This window comes from Sander vitreus, chromosome 17 (genome assembly GCF_031162955.1).
Source record: "Sander vitreus isolate 19-12246 chromosome 17, sanVit1, whole genome shotgun sequence".
Classification (NCBI taxonomy): domain Eukaryota; kingdom Metazoa; phylum Chordata; class Actinopteri; order Perciformes; family Percidae; genus Sander; species Sander vitreus.
The window spans coordinates 9,750,897-9,770,629 of NC_135871.1; the positions used below are offsets into that span (position 1 = coordinate 9,750,897).

A 19,733-nucleotide genomic window follows, 5' to 3' on the forward strand; every position below is an offset into this window, starting at 1 on the left:
TTAAAGAGGAATGGCATGCTTCAAGCTTTGTGATAATTATCTTATAATAGTCTTGTTTGAATTGATTTGCTGTGAAGATTCAGACAGGTGGGCTATCTATTTCAGGACTATTGAAATGATGGAAAATGTCTTTCGCACTATACTAAATTGATCATCAGATGCTTTCTTGCGATTGTTTTAAGATTCGCGTGTTCCCAAACAAATCCTATAAAGTTAGTTTGGCCCAGGTTTGATGTACTGACATGAAATATAACTCTCGCTACATCCTCTCTGTGTCGTGGTGGTAGCACGGTGTGCCGAGCATGTAGAAATAAATTAAAAAGAGTAATTTAGAGTGGAACATTTCACTCTGCTGTACCTGCTCAGTGTATAAGCTCCATAACCGTTTGCAGCAGTCATGAAAATACATTTTCTAGGAATCGTAGCTTCTTTTTTTTCCGAGCAGCATCTAATCAATACAAGAAATCAGTAGACCTGTCATCCTCTACGAATGATGCTGTCTCCCTCTGGTTCAGTAATTTATTAAAAGGCACATCGCATCCATTATTCACACAAGCAATATTCATGTATCACTCTACATTCACTTGGTTTCAATAACAGATGTTAGCTGTGCTTTCAAAATGTATTTAATTAATAATCTCTCTCCCCATCTGTGTCAGTTCGGGCCTTTCTCCGCTCTACACCCCCTTATCATTTTGTGGATCTCCACTGGGTCCAAACCAGAAAAGGATTCAGGATCTCTCTCTCAACAGCATGATCGGTACGACTGCACACATTACTATCAACACCATCTAGCAAGCAACAGACATGTTGGGGACTGCAATGCTACTAACTTTGGTGTTTCCAAGGAAAAATTTCACATGTAGTGGGTAGGAAATGGATAGACCCCTCTTCAAAGTTTGAATACGTTGTGTTAATTTCATACGTTAAAAGGAGACTTGACTGACAGCAACATTGAAGTCATTCCACAGATTTTCTATGGGATTTCGGCGAGGGCTTTGACTTGGACACCCCAGAACATCCACCTTGTTCTTTGCGAGCCACTCCACGGTAGCTTTGGCCTCACTCTGACTCATTCTTTTTACAGTCTTTTAGTAAGCCCTTAGTCCAGAAGCGGCACCTTAAGGTTCAAATGAGAAGTGCTGCTGTTTCCATGGACAAAGAAATGTTTTTTTGGAGGAAGGTTCTGTGGTCAGATGAAACCGAAATTTAGCTAATTTCATATACAATATTCATATACAATGACCAGAAATATATTCGGAGCAGAGAAGGTGAGGCCTTTTACCCCAAGAACACCATCTACTGTCAAGTATGGTGATGGTAGTATCTAGCTCAGGGTCTGTTTTGCTGCCAGTGAAACTGATGCTTTACAGAAAGTAAATGGAATAATGAAAAAGGAGGATTGCTTAATTGCAAATTCTTTAGGAAAACCTAAAATCATCAGCCAGAAGGTTTGGTCTTGATCACAGGTGGGTGTTCCAACAGGACAATGACCCTAAACACACCAAACACAAGTGGTAAAGGAATGTCTAAATCAGGCTACAATTCAGGTTTTAGAATGGCCTTCCCAAAGTTCACACTTAAACCCTATGGAATGTGGATTGTGCTGCAAAAACAAGTCTGTGTCAGAAAGCCAACACATTTAGTTGACTGAGTCAACTGCATCGACGCTGTCAAGAGGAGTGGTCAAGGATTTAACCAGAAGCTTGTGGAGGGCTACCAAAATGAATTGAGGGGAAAATGGCCAAGGGACATGTAACCAATTGTTAGCAGAAGACCCATGATTAATTTATAAAATACCCAAAATGCATGCATGTATTTGATTCCATCACAGAAAGAAATGATTTGATTGCCATGACATACAGTACATGTTCTTTACAAGTGTATGGAACCTTTTGACCACCTTTTGAGTGTTTGTGTGCATCAGGCCCTCTTATTTTTTTGTTATTATTTATTTTAGCTCAGTTAGTTGTGTGGCCTCAGGCCACCCCTTCCCTTTCTGCTTTTATGTGGGACTGTTAGTTTCTCCTCTGTGCACTACACAGGCCATTGTTATTCCCCAGCCTGAGCTGCTCTGCACAGAGAGTCCTGTGAGTGCTTGGCCCTTCCTCACTTTTGTCTCTTACCATCTCTTACCATCTCATCCTTTTTAGGATGTTTCCATCTCTCTCTCTCTCTCTCTCTCTCTCTCTCTCTCTCTCTAGTCTTCTCCACTTACCCTCTCTCTCTTCTCACTGTTGATGTAGAACAGAGCTGCTTTGAAAAGATGAATGTGGGTATAAAATAGTAATGAGATGAGACTTTCTTTTCATTAGTTCTTTTTTGTTTTGGTGTGTGTTTGTCAGTTGTATTCAGTGATGGTCAAAGTACCAGTGAGTGGAGGGCCCTGGGGGATGGAGCAGTAGTGGTTATGCTGGCATAAGGGGGGAGGATTTTCCTGTCTCTCCCAAACACACACACACACACACACACACACACACATGAGCTCTGTTACAAATAGATGTCTAGAATTCTTATAACCGCACACTTCTCTCCGAGCTACAAAAGATTAGGTTTATTCCAACATGTTCCGACTAATGCCTTCGTCAGGGTACAAATGACACTGTGCCACTCGACGTAGGATCACACCACAAAATCAGTCTCATGTCTATGCAGCCTCATCTGTGGTTGTAGCAGGAGCTACTTTGGGATGCTGTTTGTTAGTTTGTGTCTTAAGTTTTGCTTTATTTGCTTGTTTGATTTTTTTTTTCTTCTTCTGGCATCTTTGTTTATTGTTTATTAACACATAGTGCTCCAGATATGCCAGCTCTCAAAAACCTCTGATTGTGCTCAGGTGAGATGGTCTAACCTATTCCTAATGCACATTTTTGCAAGCAAGTGAACCACGTACTGTCAAAGACAAATAAACTATGAGATATCCATATGGATGGTTGCTTTGGGGTAGCTGTCTAAATCCTGTCCCAACCTTCCTCCCCAACCATTTACAGAGCCAAACTACTCCACAGATATTATTATTATTATAGATTATACAAAATACTGTAGAACATAGTATGAAACATTATAGGGAACCATTTAAGTATCGTTGTAATGCAGGCCATATTTTTTTGCTTCTAGACCTATCTAAATTGGATCAGCTTGACTAAATATGTGTATATCAACAGATATACAATATTAATAGGACTAGCCTAATTGGAGCTTTTATCTCATAAATTGTCTCTGTTATTTTGTAAACCAATGTCCAACCATAGTTCTAATATTGAGTTATTGCATATGAACTTTTGTACGTAAAGAAGTGAAGAAATAGTGAAATAAATAAATATTGATTTATTGCAGATTCCATGCCCTGGGTTAAGATGCAGGAAAAATGAAAAGCAAGGGGGGCATTAAATGGGACACTTCTCACATGTTGTTGTAGCAATGCTAAGCATGGTAGATTGACTGTGTTTAGGATTATTAAATTGTTCCATTAATTTAGTAGCAAATGTTGTGGTTTTATCTCCAGGTCAGACCTTGATGGCTGGTGAGGCTCCTCCTCCATCATCCAACCAGCAAGATATCCAGTTAAAGTTCCTGCTGACTGGCCTCCTGTCTGGTCTGCCGCTGCCACCATTTGCCCTTCGCATGTGTCCACCTCTTACCACCAAAAACATCAACCACTACCAACCCCTGCTGGCTGTAGGTAGGTAATAATGCACCACTGACACACAAGCACGTACACAACCCGCATCTCACAAATCTCACTGAAGAGCTCAGTGAGATTTCTCAAAATGAAACTGCCAATACGCTGATTCACAGTCATTTAGTCTTTCCTGTATATCGGTAGTTTAATTTAAAAGAAATAATGACACTTTATGATCCATTTCTGTGTAAAAGGGCCACATACACCTCGCGTAAAAAATATTAATAGAAGATTTTTAGGCTTGTAGAGCGGATCTCCGCCGAGCATACGCACCACTACGCGCCGCTCTCGTGCCCGGTGTAGCCAGATTCATTGATTAGAGTGGAAGCGTGGTGTTGGAACGTCCACTCCGTATACATTACACTGACAATGTAGCCAGCCCCTAAGTTAACATGAATTGAACTTTTAAGCGAGGAACGAGAAGCGAATTGCCTTTATGTGTGAAAACAGCTTTATCTCGCTCATCCGTTTGGGTGTGAAAAATAAGACATAATAATGCCGCGTTCTATTTACCTTGGAACTCGGAAGCCGGAGCTGGGAATGACGTCATACCCGAGTTGAATGCGTTCTATTTAAAAGTCGGATTTTCATTGGTTTCATTAGCTCTAGCCCGGTTAGCTATTGTTAGCAATACCAGTTGATAACAACGCATTACGCCGTTTTTTGTGCATGCAAACAGCGTAACAACATGTCCACAGATAGAAGTTGAACATGCCTGTGTGAACGACTGATTTAGTGACACAAATAAGACAGAAGTGCTTATAACTTTGTTACTGCAGCTTTCACAACTGTTGATACAGGGGGCAGCCATGTTGGATTTTGAACTCGAGCTACTGCGAGGTTGTCCGAGTTCCGAGCTCGTGAATCCGAGGTCAGGGGGCGTGTTTCCGACTTTGACCTCGGAAAATCCGAGTTCCGAGGTAAATGGAACGCGCCATAAGCACTCACTGGAAACGAATAGCAGCAGAGCATGACCTTAAACATTGGTTCATCACGAAACAGGAAATGAACAGCTACTGATATAAAGGCACGCATTAAGTCAAGCAGGCCTTTACCTCCAGCAATTCTTATTATTATGTGCGTAAAACGTAGGTTTTAATAAAATTTTGGCTTTACATGTCGTCTTTTATTATGCTCTTTGAATTCCCAAAAATGTAAGATATGTAGGTTGTATTTTTTGGAGTTGCAGAGTATTCTTAAACTTGCTGACACTTTTATTGAAGACTCTTGACACATTGCAAATTTTCATCTCTGAGTTTAAAAATGATGTGATTTCTCAAATGAAAGGCACACACCAGTACGTCTGAATATACAAATGTATTGCTGTGAATTAGATTCTTTGAGACAGAAAATATGTAATCAGCAGTCCATCGAATCTGACCGTGCGGTCTCAGCAAATTACCCAAAAGGCATCGAGTTAATCTGAAATATCAGCTTCCATTATTACTTCCAAAAGACAGCTGCTAGATGAGAGAGAGTCTCAATTTGAATGGGAAATTAAGAGCAGAATTGTGTATGTAATGTGTCTGTCTGTCACTTTGTGTATGTATGTCTGTGTACACACACTTCTGCCTGTGCACCAAATTCCATTTAAGGGCCAGGCGAACTGCTGTTCTTTGCCCAATGCAGCAAACCTTCAGTTTAGTTATTAGGCTGAAAAATAGGCTACATCCAGTCCCCTGACATAGCCCACATAAATTAATCCTACCTCAAAATACCTCAAAGATGCATTGCCTCCCACAGACCCAGTGACAAGCAGATGGATAATAACACCTTCAACCTACACATCTTACAACCATTTGCACTGGGTCTTTTTGTCACTTTGATATGTGCATCAGGTCCACAATGGTTGGACACAGAGATCTCTTAATGTCCTGGTAAAGCACAAATAAATGTGTTCTAAATCTGTGACACCAGAAGAAAATGTGAAGCCAAATTTGAATAATAAAAAAAAATCACCAAGTAGATACAATTACTTTTCAAAATCGTGCAAAAATAAGCAGTATTCTCTGCTCTGAGACGCTAGCAGCACAAAAAATCCTGGATGCAGAAATGGTGAAAAACAGTTCAACGGTCTAACTCCACAAATTATTACTACCGTACACAGTCTATAGTCTTTTTTTAGTTTTCAACAAGCCTTTTCTAACATGTATTATGTGTTTAGAAAGAATGTTTCTGCTTTACTCATCCTTTAAGTTCACTACATATTATTACTTAATGACAAACAGTTCTAAAAGGCCTCAAGGAACGACCACTGCTGTTCTCCATTTGATATTTATAGGTTTGTCTCAGGTGGGTTTTGTTTACAGTGAAGGGCCATCACTACCTGAAAAACAACAACCACCATTCTGTCAATAGCAGACATTTAAAAAATGCTTTTCAGTCAGAGACCTGCCATTTCCAATCACTGTATGTGTATTCTGGAGTGGGTGCAGTAGGGACTCATCACGCCACAGATGGTGTGGGGTTGACTTGGCACAGCTGGTTCCCAGTGGCGTTCTGAATCTCAAACTAGAACAGGACAATTGAGTTGTCTATGCACATCATTTGTCAGGACTCCATAGTTTGCAGAGTCAAGTAGTTAAACATTCTTTAGCTGCATTATTGAAATGTGCCTTTTGTTCCACTTCCTGTGAGCCGGCTTGTGAATAGTAAGTCTGGGCCACTGGATAATTACATTGGGGATTTAGATGGAGGGCACATCTCTGCTGAAAGGTGGAGGGGATGTCCAGGCGATTCAAAAGCTTGAATATGTTTAATTATATGGTATCTTGAGACTAGTAGTTTTCATTTCTAGCCAATCTCTTGTATTGTATGTATCATTTGTATGTAGTTAGGAATGATCCATGTTGTCCTATTGCAACAAGGTAGAACTTACAATAGCATTAAAATGGCCACATTTGGAGTCTTTATATCTGGTACTTGGTCTCACTGTCATGCTTTAAAATTCAATACATTCCTGGTTTACTATTGCAGTTGTCACCTCAGTAGTGATACCGAGGTTGGTACTGTGACAGGTGTTCTGGCAGGCGTTGGCATCTGTCACCTCTCTTGTTTACCAAGAGCCAGAGGGTACACCTGATCACTAAATCGGAGTGCTTGGCAGATACAGCTCAGACTGATCAAGCTCAGTCTCTTTCTTGGCCTCTGTTCCCGTCTGCATCAGGGTTCTCCCTAATGTGTAGTTGAGTTAAAAGGGGGACTCATTGAGTCAAAGTAATGTGACACCAGTCGGAGGAACAGCCAAGGAAACCAAGTTTTTACACCTTCCACTCTTTGCAAATAAAACAAGAGATGAGCTCACTGCTGATGGTGTGAAAGCAATAGGGAAAATTGCCAGTTACTTAGACAGAAGGCAGGGTTTCCCGTCTCTGTTATCTCTATTTCTGTCTCTCACTTTGCTCCTCTGTCAGTCTTCCGTGCTCCTTGCCCCCAGAGGCAAGGTAACAGAAGCTGTGCAGCCATACCAGCTACCCAGAAGCAATGCTGTCTGGTCTCCTGTCTAAAAAGCTGTAATCTTTGTGAGACCTGACAGCTCCATCAAGAGATCTTTCCTCTTCAGTGACATGTACACAAACACTGGAAAAAAAATGACATCCATTCTTAATCGTCTGAGGGTGGCGTGCCTAATTAATCAATCCATGCTTCCCCGGCAGCTGTTCTTTGCTGCATTGTTTGGATATGCAAAATGAAGTTGCATTAAGAGTAGAATTATGTATCAACACAAAGAAATATATACATTGGTCAAATGTGAGAAATAAACACCGATGTACTGATATGAAGGCAGCTACTGAGGCATGCACCTCAAAAAGCAACACAATTCTGATATGGACTTAAAACCCATTCTAAGCTCCAGCTCCGGTCTGTAAAAGGGAATATGAGTTTCATTTGCAGTCCACAAAAGAGTCCATTCAAATCCTCCAGTTTAGAGTACACATTATACTCTGCCACCACACACTTTTTTTTTTTTTTAAAGTTCAAATGAGGATAGTCCAGCTCTGTCATCAGCTGTGTTTGGTGTTGGAACTTTAGATTTAGGATTGTTATTACATTTAATTTCAATGCAAGACAAAGATTCCTATCATCAGGACAAGGATCAAATCATTTGCTCATTATGATGAAGCAGATATTGAATTTTACTATAGTGTAGAAGGTTAGCCGTGACACAGTTTTAAGCATATTTGCTGTGTTGTTAACATTGGCCAAACTAGTTTGACATTTTTGCAAATATACGTACTTGCTTTCTTGCCAAGAGTTAGATGAGAAGATCGAAACCACTCTCATGTCTGTAAATATGGTAAATATGAAGCTAGAGCCAGCAGCCGCTTAGCTTAGCTTAGCCTGGAAGCTAGAAACCGAGGGAAACAGCAAGCCTGGCTCTGTCCAAAGGTCACAAAATTCCCCTACCAGCACCTATACAGTATGCTCACTGATACATTTCTTGGCTTAGAGCAGTGACTTCCTTCCATGTTGTCATTACCGTGTCTTTGCCAAACAACCAGCAGAAACTCCAGAGTCCTTGTGACGGACCAAGAAATTGTGCAAACCGGTTAACTGCAAACATGCTTGAACACTAGTTGAATGAGCATCGAAGTGACAGAGCACTATTACAAATGAACAACTGCCGAACACTGAGCAGCATCCACAATACCATACTTAAGCTAGGTTCACGTGCAAGCCTTAGTGCTCATTTTGGACTTACGCCGGCTACACACTGCCTGCGTGGCGTGAGCGTGGCGTTTCTGTTGCGTGGCTGCTGCATGCCGTTTTCTATGTCTGCACACCAGAAACGTGTCTGACGCTGCTGCTGCTAGCCTTGTCTGTACACATGTATGTTTCCCATTGACTGCAGTCAAGCAGTAGTATACTTCATGTAAATATACTGATTTGACTACAGCAAAGACAACATCGGCACTATTGACGGCAAAATAGGCCGTCAATATTGTATTCTGTACAATTCTGTATTGACAGGTGCAATATTTGAAAATCGATAATTATTTATTATAATTTTTTTTAAATTACATTTATATCTGCATTTTATGTCAAAACCTGGAGACTTTTAAACATCAAAATGTCATTTATGAAATGTATTTGTGTCAAAATGACATATAAACATCATTGTATTTTGCCTGGAAACGCTTCCAACACGCTTGCGTGTCGCGTGAAAAATAGGCGTCGGTCCTATTTCTAGCATTAACGCGTTTTCGGCCGCGCCTGAGACGTGCGTGTCACACAGGCAGTGTGCGAGCTCCAGCCTGTTAACATGGGAGCTGAAATTAAAACGGACACGCCACGCAGCTGACACGCTCACACCACGCATCCAGTGTGTAGCCGGCCGTTCATATCATTTTTAAATGTGGCCCATATCAGATTCCAGTGTGAACTGCTCAGAGTTCTGAACTGAACCGCATGCGCAAAAGAACAATAACAAAGACGTCACAGGAAGCATGTGGTCGTATGGAGGTAGGGCTGTGCAATTAATCGAAATTTAATGGTGATTATGATTTCGGCTCCCAATGATCACAAAAACAGAATCATCGATAAAAACAATTATTTATTATTATATTTATTACGTTTTGCAAGTAAACTCTTATTTTCTCTTGTGTTCTGAATGCAAAAATAAAGTTTAAATAGGAAAAGTATTAAGGCAAATTTCACATTTGTGTTTTTTTACTGTTGATTTAACTTTTTTTTTTATTTCAGTAATTGCAACATCTTTCCAGAAGTCAACGAGTAATCGTGTGAAATTATCGTGATTTCAATATTGACCGAAATAATCGTGATTATATTTATTTTCCATAATCTAGCAGCCCTATATGGAGGCCACTGAAGTCAGACTTTACAGTTTCATTTATAAGTTCTTGTGCAGTGGAAGCCAGTGAATTCATGAGCAGATGATAACGAGGATGATGAGAAACAGAGCCACATTTTTAATTATGTTTTTTTGTGGAGCAATGGCTGCTACTTCTGTATGGAGGTGTGTGTGTGGATGTGAAATCAGAGCCAGGAGTGGTGGGATTGTGAAGTGAGGGACTCCTGCCAGCGCAGAATTGTGACAGATGTCGATCCAGAGTGATGTAAGAATTCAGACCTGTATCTGATTTAGGATCACTTATAGAAGTTGCCCAAATCAGAATTGAAAAGATCACCATCCATCCATCTACGTCCTCTTATCCGGGGTTGGGTCGCGGGGGCAGCAGCTCCAGCAGGGGACCCCAAACTTCCCCATTTTCTAAAATGTGGTCATTGGTACAGCAAATAAGCTACCATTGAGCAAAAAATGTGTCACTTCTTTTTAGTGCTGTCACTTAAACGCGTTATTAACGGCGTTAACGCAAACCCATTTTAACAGCGTCAATTTTTTTTATCGCGAGATTAACGTTGTTTTGGGCCTAGCAAACTTTGTAGTTTTTTTCACATGCTGTTGCAACAACTAGTAATGTTAGAAAAACTACAACACCACACCGGATCTAGCTAGACCGGAAACAAAACAACAGGCACGCCGCACACCCTTGTTTGGGTTTGCGAGCCGGCCAAAGAATAGTAGGCTAACGTTACGTTTTGAGTGGATGGCGAGCGCGAGACGCCGAAATGGATGCCAATAAGATTCTGAATGGAAAGTTTACTTTTAAAAAATTGCCAAATGGTTCCATTGACAAGACCAAAGTGTGTTTTGTCATTGTGAACTGAGCTATCATCGCAGCACGTCCAGTCTGAAATACCACTTGATGGCCAAGCACACAGCTGATGGCAATTCTCCGCCCCCTCGTCAAAGCCAGGCGACAATGGATGACTCCAGACAGAAGCACATTTGCACAAAGCAAGCCGATCCACTTTTCCATGTTGATAAGAGCATTAAAATGAGAAAAAAGAATTGGACCAAAAGAAATCTAGGGACATTTAGAATAGATAAAAATGTGCGATTAATGATGTTAACTATGACATAATGCGATTAATCGCGATTAAATATTTGAACAGTTGAACATTTTGTTTGACAGCACTACATCTTTTTCCTAATACCAAAAAAAAGAAAATAGTAATAGGGTAAACACATTGGCAAACATGAGTTGTTCTGGTCTGTTCAGTGTAAGTTAAAAGATCACGTTCCATGTGATATGTGCTGTTCACACTGATGTGTAAAAACCCAAATCTAAGTCACATTTGAGCAAAAAAAATGTCTGAACGTAGCCTATTGCATCTTTTTGAGCGGTCTATCTCAAGACACCTGAATTTGGCTTTTGATTCTTACGTCCTATGTTGTGAGTAAAGAGGCCATTTTTTATTTGCTGTCATATTTAAAGTATTTGTCCCAGAGTGAAGTGTTTTCAACAATTTTCATTTCTCCCCAAACCATATGGAGGGGCAGCATTTTTTTTGATCATCTTGATTAAAGTAAACAAACGTTGGCTGTGAGGCATATCAGTGACAGGAGTATGCATGTTTAACTCCATCCTCTCACTCCCTGCTGAAACATCCTACAGTCCCACATTGCTGTACATGCCATCTATCAGCTGCACAGGGAGCAGGACGGGAAGACACACACACACACACACACACACACACACACACACACACACACACACACACACACACACACACACACACCCAAATGCCTGTGCGGCACTGCCTATCACCACCTCCAGATGTTGTGTCAGCATGTAGTTGTCTCACTGAAGCCCAGTGCAAATTGAGCAGTCCTTTGCAGAGGGACTGGGCACATCAGCCAAGCTCCATCACACTCAGGATAATTATACAAGTAAATGTGCTCCTGCACGCCATGCCGGTGTTCCCCACAAACATAAAAAATAACACACACCCCCACCCCACCCCCCACACACACTTTCCAAGCATCATGAGTATGGACTTTTAATTTGCTTTCACTTCTGCTGCAGTTGTTTGTTTTTTCCCAACGCTCCAGAATTGAGTAATTATTTTAATTGCTGCGTCTTTCAGCTTCCTTGCCTAGGTTATAACCTCAATTGTTTTGTGCGTGTTACAACTACTTGATTTCCCCACTAATGTAAAATTAGCCAATTGCATTCTACAAAACCATGAAAAAGCTGTTGTAATCATTTGAGGGAAATTTCCATAATGTAAATAGGATGTCAGCTTTTTTATGGCTAAAAGCTGAAATTGTATTATTATTTTATTACTTGTTTTGTTAAAATATATATAATCGCCAATACAAATCAGTGCACAATACTCATAGTACAAATAAACATTAAATAAATAGCCGTAAGAAGCAAAATGCACCCTTAAAGCCCAGAGCGAAAATGTAACATCACTTGTTTAAATCCGCAGAAGATGCAAATGTACTCCAAATCATCACTACCAGGATACTCTTGAGCAAAGCACAAGATTGATTTGTTTCAACTCTGAATTTGAACCAGGCCGTCACTGAGAACTTTCCCTACATCTACATTCATGCTAAAGAAGTTTTAAGGCAAGGCAAGGCAATTTTATTTATATAGCAACAGTGCAATTCAAAGTGCTTTACATGAAACATTAAAATGCAGTTAGAAATGAAAACAAAATTAAAAACACATAGAATACAGGAATAAAATTCACAGTGCAGTACAATGAATTAAAAAAAGGCAACGTCAAAAAGAAAGGTCTTCAGCCTTGATTTAAAAGAGCTGAGAGTTGCTTCAGACCTGCAGTTTTCTGGAAGTTTGTTCCAGATATGTGGAGCATAAAAACTGAACGTTGCTTCCCCCTTTTTGGTTCTGATTCTGGGGACAGCAAGCAGACCTGTCCCAGATGATCTGAGAGGTCTGGGTGGTTCATAGTTTACAAGCAGATCCGAAATGTATTTTGGCCCTAAACCGTTTAGTGATTTATAAACCAGCAGAAGTACTTTGAGGCACAGGAAGCCAGTGTAGAGACTTCAGAACTGGAGTGATGTGATCCACTTTCTTGGTCTTAGTGAGGACTCGAGCAGCAGCGTTCTGAATCAGCTGCAGCTGTCTGATTGATTTTTTAGGGAGACCTGTAAAGACACCGTTACAGTAGTCAAGTCTACTGAAGATAAAAGCATGGACAAGTTTTTCCAAATCCTGTTGACACATAAGTCCCTTTAACCATTGATATATTTTTAAGGTGATAATAGTAGATTGAAGTAGATTTTGAGTTCATTTTAACTTGGTATATAGGTATAGTTAGACACTTTTACCTGATTGGTAAACATCAAAAAGAACTTTTAAGTAGAATTTGGTGTGATGTTCTCTGTTACAGTATGAAGAAATGTGGAAACAATGTCACTTAGTCAAAGCTCCTCAGAGTTTGTGATCAGAGGGTAAAATGCCACCTGCAGTATCTAATCAGGTGCAGTTTGGGGAGGGATGGAACTGTTGTGCTATTTCCCCAGCAGCAGATGAAACAGTGCAGTGTTCCTAGGCTATGAGCTGAGTGACACAGGGTTTAATGTGCCGCGTCAATCCACACCTACTGTACTGCAGTGACAGGGAACACACAGGGGTGTCACACTGACGCACACTGACATTTTCTCTCTGATCCTGCTGGAGGGTAGATGCTGCTACGGTAAGTAATGTTATGCCTTGTGACCTCTCGTCTTTCTGTGTCTGTCTCACATTTCTCATGCACCGCTCTTTGTCTCCATTTCTTCTTCTCAGGCACCAGTAATGGGTCTGTACTGGTCTATAACCTGACCAGTGGTCTTCTCCACAAAGATCTCAGTGTCCACTCTTGTGAAGTCAGGTAAGATTCTTGTTTCTGTGGATTAAATGTACAAGCAGAACATTTTCCAGGGTCAGTGGTTTTGTTCCCATTGGCGAACAAGACTAAATATCGTTAAAATGAACCCCAGCGGCCAGTCAATCAGCTCGAGGCGGATTGATTTTGTGTTGATTGTCATTAGAGTTTGCAGAGGCAATTGGCAATCACATAATTTGAGTGCCTTTTCAGCTATTGTGTTTCTTAGCTTGCTTAATGGGGGTTTCATCTGAACCTCGGCTGTGTATGGTCGTATTGACTCGAAGAAATTAAGACGACAGCCACAAGAGCAAAATGGAAAGAATCCAGACATAGAGATAGTGGTTAAATATATAGTGTATATGCTCTAGATTTTTACATGGTATGCATACTGTAAAATGCACTGTACAAAGTAACTAAAGTTACAAATATCACAATCATGATTTTAGTGCAGACTTCAAGATGGTAGTAACATTGCTATTATATGCAAATCAACTCATGAAGGCCACGTGTAATAATGCTTCATGTTGCTAAGTGACAATATAGTTACCTATGATGTACAGTGGTGAAGGATAACAGAAAGATCCTGGCACCACAGACTATGTTATCAAGCCAGAGCATATTTCCTTTTAAAAACTACACAGTCTCGAAGGAGCTGACAAAAATACTGCAGAGCTGCCTTGATAAGTTTATCCCAACAAGTAACTGAATAGTCAGTTTGTTTCCTGAAGTGTGTGTGAATGCACTTGAAAAAATGGGGCCAGCTTTGCATACCGTGCAAATCAATTCATCACAACAACCCAATAAATGGCATTAAATGCCTATGTTTTACTCTGTATATGTGCATGTTTGTGTTTATTTGGGGTAAAGAGAAGAAGATGGTGCGTTAAATTAGTGCAATATCTAATATAATGTTGCATATCTACCCAAAGCTAATGATGTAACACTTAGACACAGTAAGGGAGGAAAAGAAGTGTTCCAGTTAACTGTGACAAATAGAAAAAAGGACTTGTTACTGAGCGCAACAGAACTTTTAGAACTGGTTTAACAAGCTCAGTTCATACTAACTCTATACAACTTTCTCACAGTAGACATTTTGACTTGTCTAATAACATTAATGTAGGCCTCTGGTATTGTGCATGCTGGCTCACTGGAACACCTAAGCAGAACAGCACCATCATAAATGTAATTAGTTACACCTTAACCCTTTTCCTGCTGTGATGAGTCAGAATGTCTGCTGGGAGAAAGGTCTATTGATTTCTGGGTGAAGCGCATGTTGCATATAAATATCATTTTCCATTGTCACTTGGAATAAATTACTTTTTTTTTAATGGTGGAAATCGAGCCAAATGTTCAGGCTTCTCCCATAATGTTCCTTTAACGTCTGGCCAATTCATAATTTCCGTAGCTAATGAATGAACCCATCAGTCATGCATCAAAGTACACGGTATGCCATGGGCTGAGCAACATATCAATATTATATTGATATCATGATATGAGACTAGATATTGTCTTAGATTTTGGATATCGTAATATGGCATAAGTGTTCTTTTTCTGGTTTTAAAGGCTGCATTACAGTATAGTGATGCCATTTTCTAAACTTACCAGACTGTTCTAGTTGTTCTGTTATATGCCTCTACCCACTCTACCAGTCATATCTGATTATTTATCAAAAATCTCATTGTGTAAGTAGCATTTTGTTAAAGCACCAATTGTCAACCCTACAATATCGTCGCAATATCGACATTGAGGAATTTGGTCAAGAATATTGTGATATTTGATTTTCTCCATATCGCCCAGCCCTATGGTATGCAGTCTCATATGTCTATATATGTGCTCAAAAATTAATTAAAAAGATACTAGTTTATTTAATTTGGTTTTTGTCTTCTACAATTATCGATTAATTTGGTTTCAGAACTGTATAATTGGTTACGCATTACTCATACAGTAGCACTTACTTAACATCACATATTAAGCTGCTTTAGCATACAAAATGAAAATCAAGTAACAGGCTTTTCATTCTAATTAGGACAACAGATCAATTGTAGCAATGTGCTCGATATAAATCAAGCTTCGTTTCAGAGTGGTTTTGTTATACATTAAACCCTTTTGTCCTGCTGTGCTTCTGCACAATGTATTAGTTAATTATGGTCGGGCCACACCAAAAAGCGGCAAAGTCAGAACGCTGCACCGCCCTTTGAGTTACCCACAATGCAACAGCCAAACATCAACAAAGAGCAGGCTGCGCTTCATTAGTTAATATTCTCTAATGAGCAGCAAAACTATTTCACCAGGATTAATTAAGCACGAGATTGAATCAATTAATGCTCTTAAGAGATTGATTGGGAGCAGACACTATCCGTTCAAGCAAAGCCAGGCTCTCCTTAATGAGAGAAGTTGGTATCCACAAATGCAAAACTCCAACAAACTTTAATGAGCTATGCAACACAAGCATCAATTTCTTGAAATGTCTGTAGCTCCAGGAGCCCAGCAGCCCTTGCTCTAGCACAGCCATGCCAAACGAGGCCCTGCTCCCTAGCATCTCATTTACATTTAGTGGGGAAATCGACTAATTAATCATGTGGCCATTTACCATCTCATTACCGTAGAGTTGGTGCTCCTTTAGCTGGGCCCACTTCTGAAATATATTACTATCTCCCACTAGCTGGCTTGATTTGCTCTGCATTTCTTACACCTTCACAGTGGATTTTGTAGACGTTTTAGGTGTGTCATTTACCTCACTGCTTGCTTGGATGTAGTGGAGCAATATTTGACAGCTACACTGCAAATATTAGACAGCAGTATTATTCATTTAAATAAAAACCTGTGTGTTTGTTTTCTGCAGGGGGATTGAATGGGTGAGTCTTACCAGTTTCCTATCTTTTGCCACTTCTGCTCCCAACAACATGGGGCTGGTGCGAAATGAACTACAGCATGTCAACCTGCCTACTGGTAAGAGGCGCACGCACATGCGCACACGCACACACGCGTGCACACACACACACACACACACACACACACACACACACACACACACACACACACACACAGTGCGTTTCACTATCTTTGTGGGGACCCGTCATTGACATAATGTATTCCCTAGCCCCTTACCCTAACCTTAACCATCACAATTAAATGCCTAACATTAACCCTTACCCTCACCCTAACCATAACCTAATTCTAACCCTAAAACCAAGTCTTAACCTTCAAACAGCCCTTTAAACTTGTGGGGTCCAGCATTTTGGCCCCACAAAGCTGGTCGGACCCCACAAGTATACTGTATTCCCGGTTTTTGGACCTCACGAATATAGTTAAACGAGACCACACACACACACACACCCACACACACATATTATCACCTGTACCTAAGGCTTCCAATTCACACTTTTATTTTGTTCTCAAGGTTTCTGCAGCCTCAACAAAAAAAATAGACACTTCAGTCTCTCACTCTGAGACTCTCTTTTTATTGTCTTTCTGTGTCTATGTGGTTCTCTAAGAGACTCTTCTTGTTCTCCTTTAGGGGGTACTTACACACTCCTCCAAATTAGGTCCAAACTAAACAGTGTTAGGGTACTTCCAAGGGATGCCTAGCTCTGAAAATTAGATCCTATCATGGGTTCCTGCAGAGTGGCAGGTCTATTGAATCACTGCACTGCACCAGCAGAACTGGAAAAGTAACTTAAGGGTGAAGTAATGAGTAATTAGTATATATATATATATATATGCAATCTTGGATACAAATAACTGATGTGCACTTTTATAATTTTCACACTTTTGGCTCTAGAAATTAGCTTGGGCACACTAAATAATATGGGCACTATAATGGTTGGGTCACAGAGCCTTTATCCCTGATTCATTAAAAACAAAGGCCGAGGGTAAGTCATTTCTTTAATGAGTCTCTCTAAAGCACCAGAGTCGTCAAAGTTACCAGCCCACGACATTAGCTTTGGTTACAGGCTCACACACTTTTCCAACACACACAGACTTATAAATTAAAGTGACTAAGATCCTCCAAGGTGTCCTTGATTGCTGGTAGTGCACACAGACTGTGGGGATCTCAGTGTCATGTCTCACATCCCTGATGCACACACACTTCTGTGTGTTTGCCTCTTCACAGCAATACGCTTTGCTGTCTTACTAAGAGCTAGATGGAAAAGATCAATATCAATTTAATCTGTGCACGTTCAGGACAGAGATACAATAGGTCTGGGACGTGTTTAGCCTAGCATAGCACCAAGATGACAAGGAACGCAAGGGGAAACAGCTCGCTAAGCTCCATCAAAACTGAAAAATACACCTTTCAATAACTCTCAAGATATCTTATTTACAGGTTACAACTCATTCTACGATTCTTTTTTAAATCACTTGTGCGGTATAGTTTGTCAGCCTACTAACTTGAGTTGCAGATATGTTCTCACAGTATGTTACATACAATGGGACCTATCTTGCACCCGGCGCAGCTCAAAGCCCAACGCAAGTGTCTTTGCTAGTTTAAGACCAACGCAGTTGTCAATTTCCCGTCCAGCGCCCGCGTCGTTTAAATAGTAAATGCTCCTGCGCCCATGGGCGTGCTGGTCTTACAGGGAGGTGTGTTCAGGTGCATTCTTGGCGTATTGCTATCTTGAGGCAGCGGGAAGTGATCGCGCCATTGACCAACACAAACCTGGACTAAAGTCAATAGCGCAGCATTTCATTGTTATTTTAACAGCAAATTAGTAAAATGCGCCCAGGCTTATGCACAGCGCGTGCACACTATACTTGTTACACACACACAGGGAAGCACTGCAGCACACAAACATGCAAAATATTACAAATAACAATATTATGGTGCAAATCCGCTATCATAATAGCAATGCGCCAAGGTCCAACCGTGCCTGGCTTTTAAAGGGAATGGGAGATGACACTCTGAGTGGTTCATTGCATGTTACGCCCAAAACACACCTATGATTAATGAAGACACTTAGTACAACCCTTTTGAACTATGCGCCCGGCGCACGGATCCTTTTTTCCGCCATCAAAAAGTGGATTTGGACACGCCCTAAACGCACCTGCGCCATGCGCTTCACGCCGTGCGCTTAGATCGTTAAAAAAGGGCCCAATGTATTAATGTTAGATGTTACAATGACAAGTATACCATGCAGCATTTAAATTACTGCTGCACCTGGACAGCCTGGTCCAGCTTTGTTGACTCCAGGCACATTTGCTCAATTTTGTTACCGTTACTTGAGCTTATGTTCGTTATTCTTATTTACTTAGCGAAAGTGAGCATATTGTTTTGCATAAACAAGTACTCAAAACTGTACAAAAGAGATTTCGTACTTCACCTGTAAAACTAATCCACTAAGACGGACACCTTGTGCCCTTTACAGCTGGAGCATTTTCTGATAAGATTTGAGACTCTAGGATGGAAAATCATCTTCCTCGCTCATCTTTCTCAAATGTGGTGATACCTGGTCCCTGCAGCAATGATAGCAGCTGCTCTAAAAAGGATATATTCTTAATCTATAAAAAGATTTTCTGTTCGCTGCAATAACCGGGGGAAGTTGGTGTTGGAGATGTGGTAGTGAACTCAGTTTTCACAACCTCACACACCGTTTAAATATGTTGGATATGTACAGATGATAGTCATGTATTATAATTACATTATTTATACATGCATGATCATGGCCGGATCATGGTGATGTCTTTCCAGTAATCATCCACAGTAGTGGAAGAGCAGGAAGTTCTGGCGATTCGTGAGAAAGCACACCCTCGTCCCTTTGCATACTGCAGATGAAGAAAATGTGACCCCATTTGAGTGTTTATTGCTGTATTCAGGACGTCGATACGTGTGTGTTTTTGTGAAGGCGCATTTGACACGTGATAGGAGCCTGATGATTTGGAGAGTGAGATAATTGACACTGTTGAAACAAAAGAGGAAATGATGAAGAAGGGCTGTATAGTCTCTAGTGCACCACAGGTCTCCCAAGTTTTCCCAACACCATATGCTTAGCTATTTCATCCCCTCTGGTACACACACCAACTGCTGTCTTAACAAAACAGTCTGTTGGATGTCCCCCCCCCCCATCCCAAACCACCACACCAGCACTTCCTTAGGCAAATGTGATAGGATACACCTGAAGGGTATTGCTGTTTCATTTAAAGGGGCACCTTGATGCTCTGCATAATGTCTGCCCTTGGGTGGAAAGTTTGCAAATGACTAGCAGGTATAAGAGCAGGTGGCAGTTTGCTCTTCCTGCTCCAGCGACGTTGAAACCAGGACGCAACCAGCACTAAAGTGAAATGAGATCAATCAGTCTCTTCACAGGTGTAAGTAGAGATACCAGCATCTTGTGCCTTCCAT

The 19,733-nt window shown here is 40.7% G+C and overlaps 1 protein-coding gene across 1 annotated transcript in view; it reads left to right on the top strand.

The window, feature by feature from the left end:
• The window catches only part of wdr11 (WD repeat domain 11), a 57,161-nt gene that overhangs the window by 15,593 nt on the left and 21,835 nt on the right, over positions 1 to 19,733 (top strand). Inside the window, exons 9-12 of the mRNA XM_078272704.1 lie at positions 660 to 760; positions 3,503 to 3,679; positions 13,312 to 13,396; positions 16,236 to 16,342. Of these exons, the coding sequence (XP_078128830.1) occupies positions 660 to 760; positions 3,503 to 3,679; positions 13,312 to 13,396; positions 16,236 to 16,342 (470 nt within the window). The remainder of the gene's footprint in view (positions 1 to 659; positions 761 to 3,502; positions 3,680 to 13,311; positions 13,397 to 16,235; positions 16,343 to 19,733) is intronic.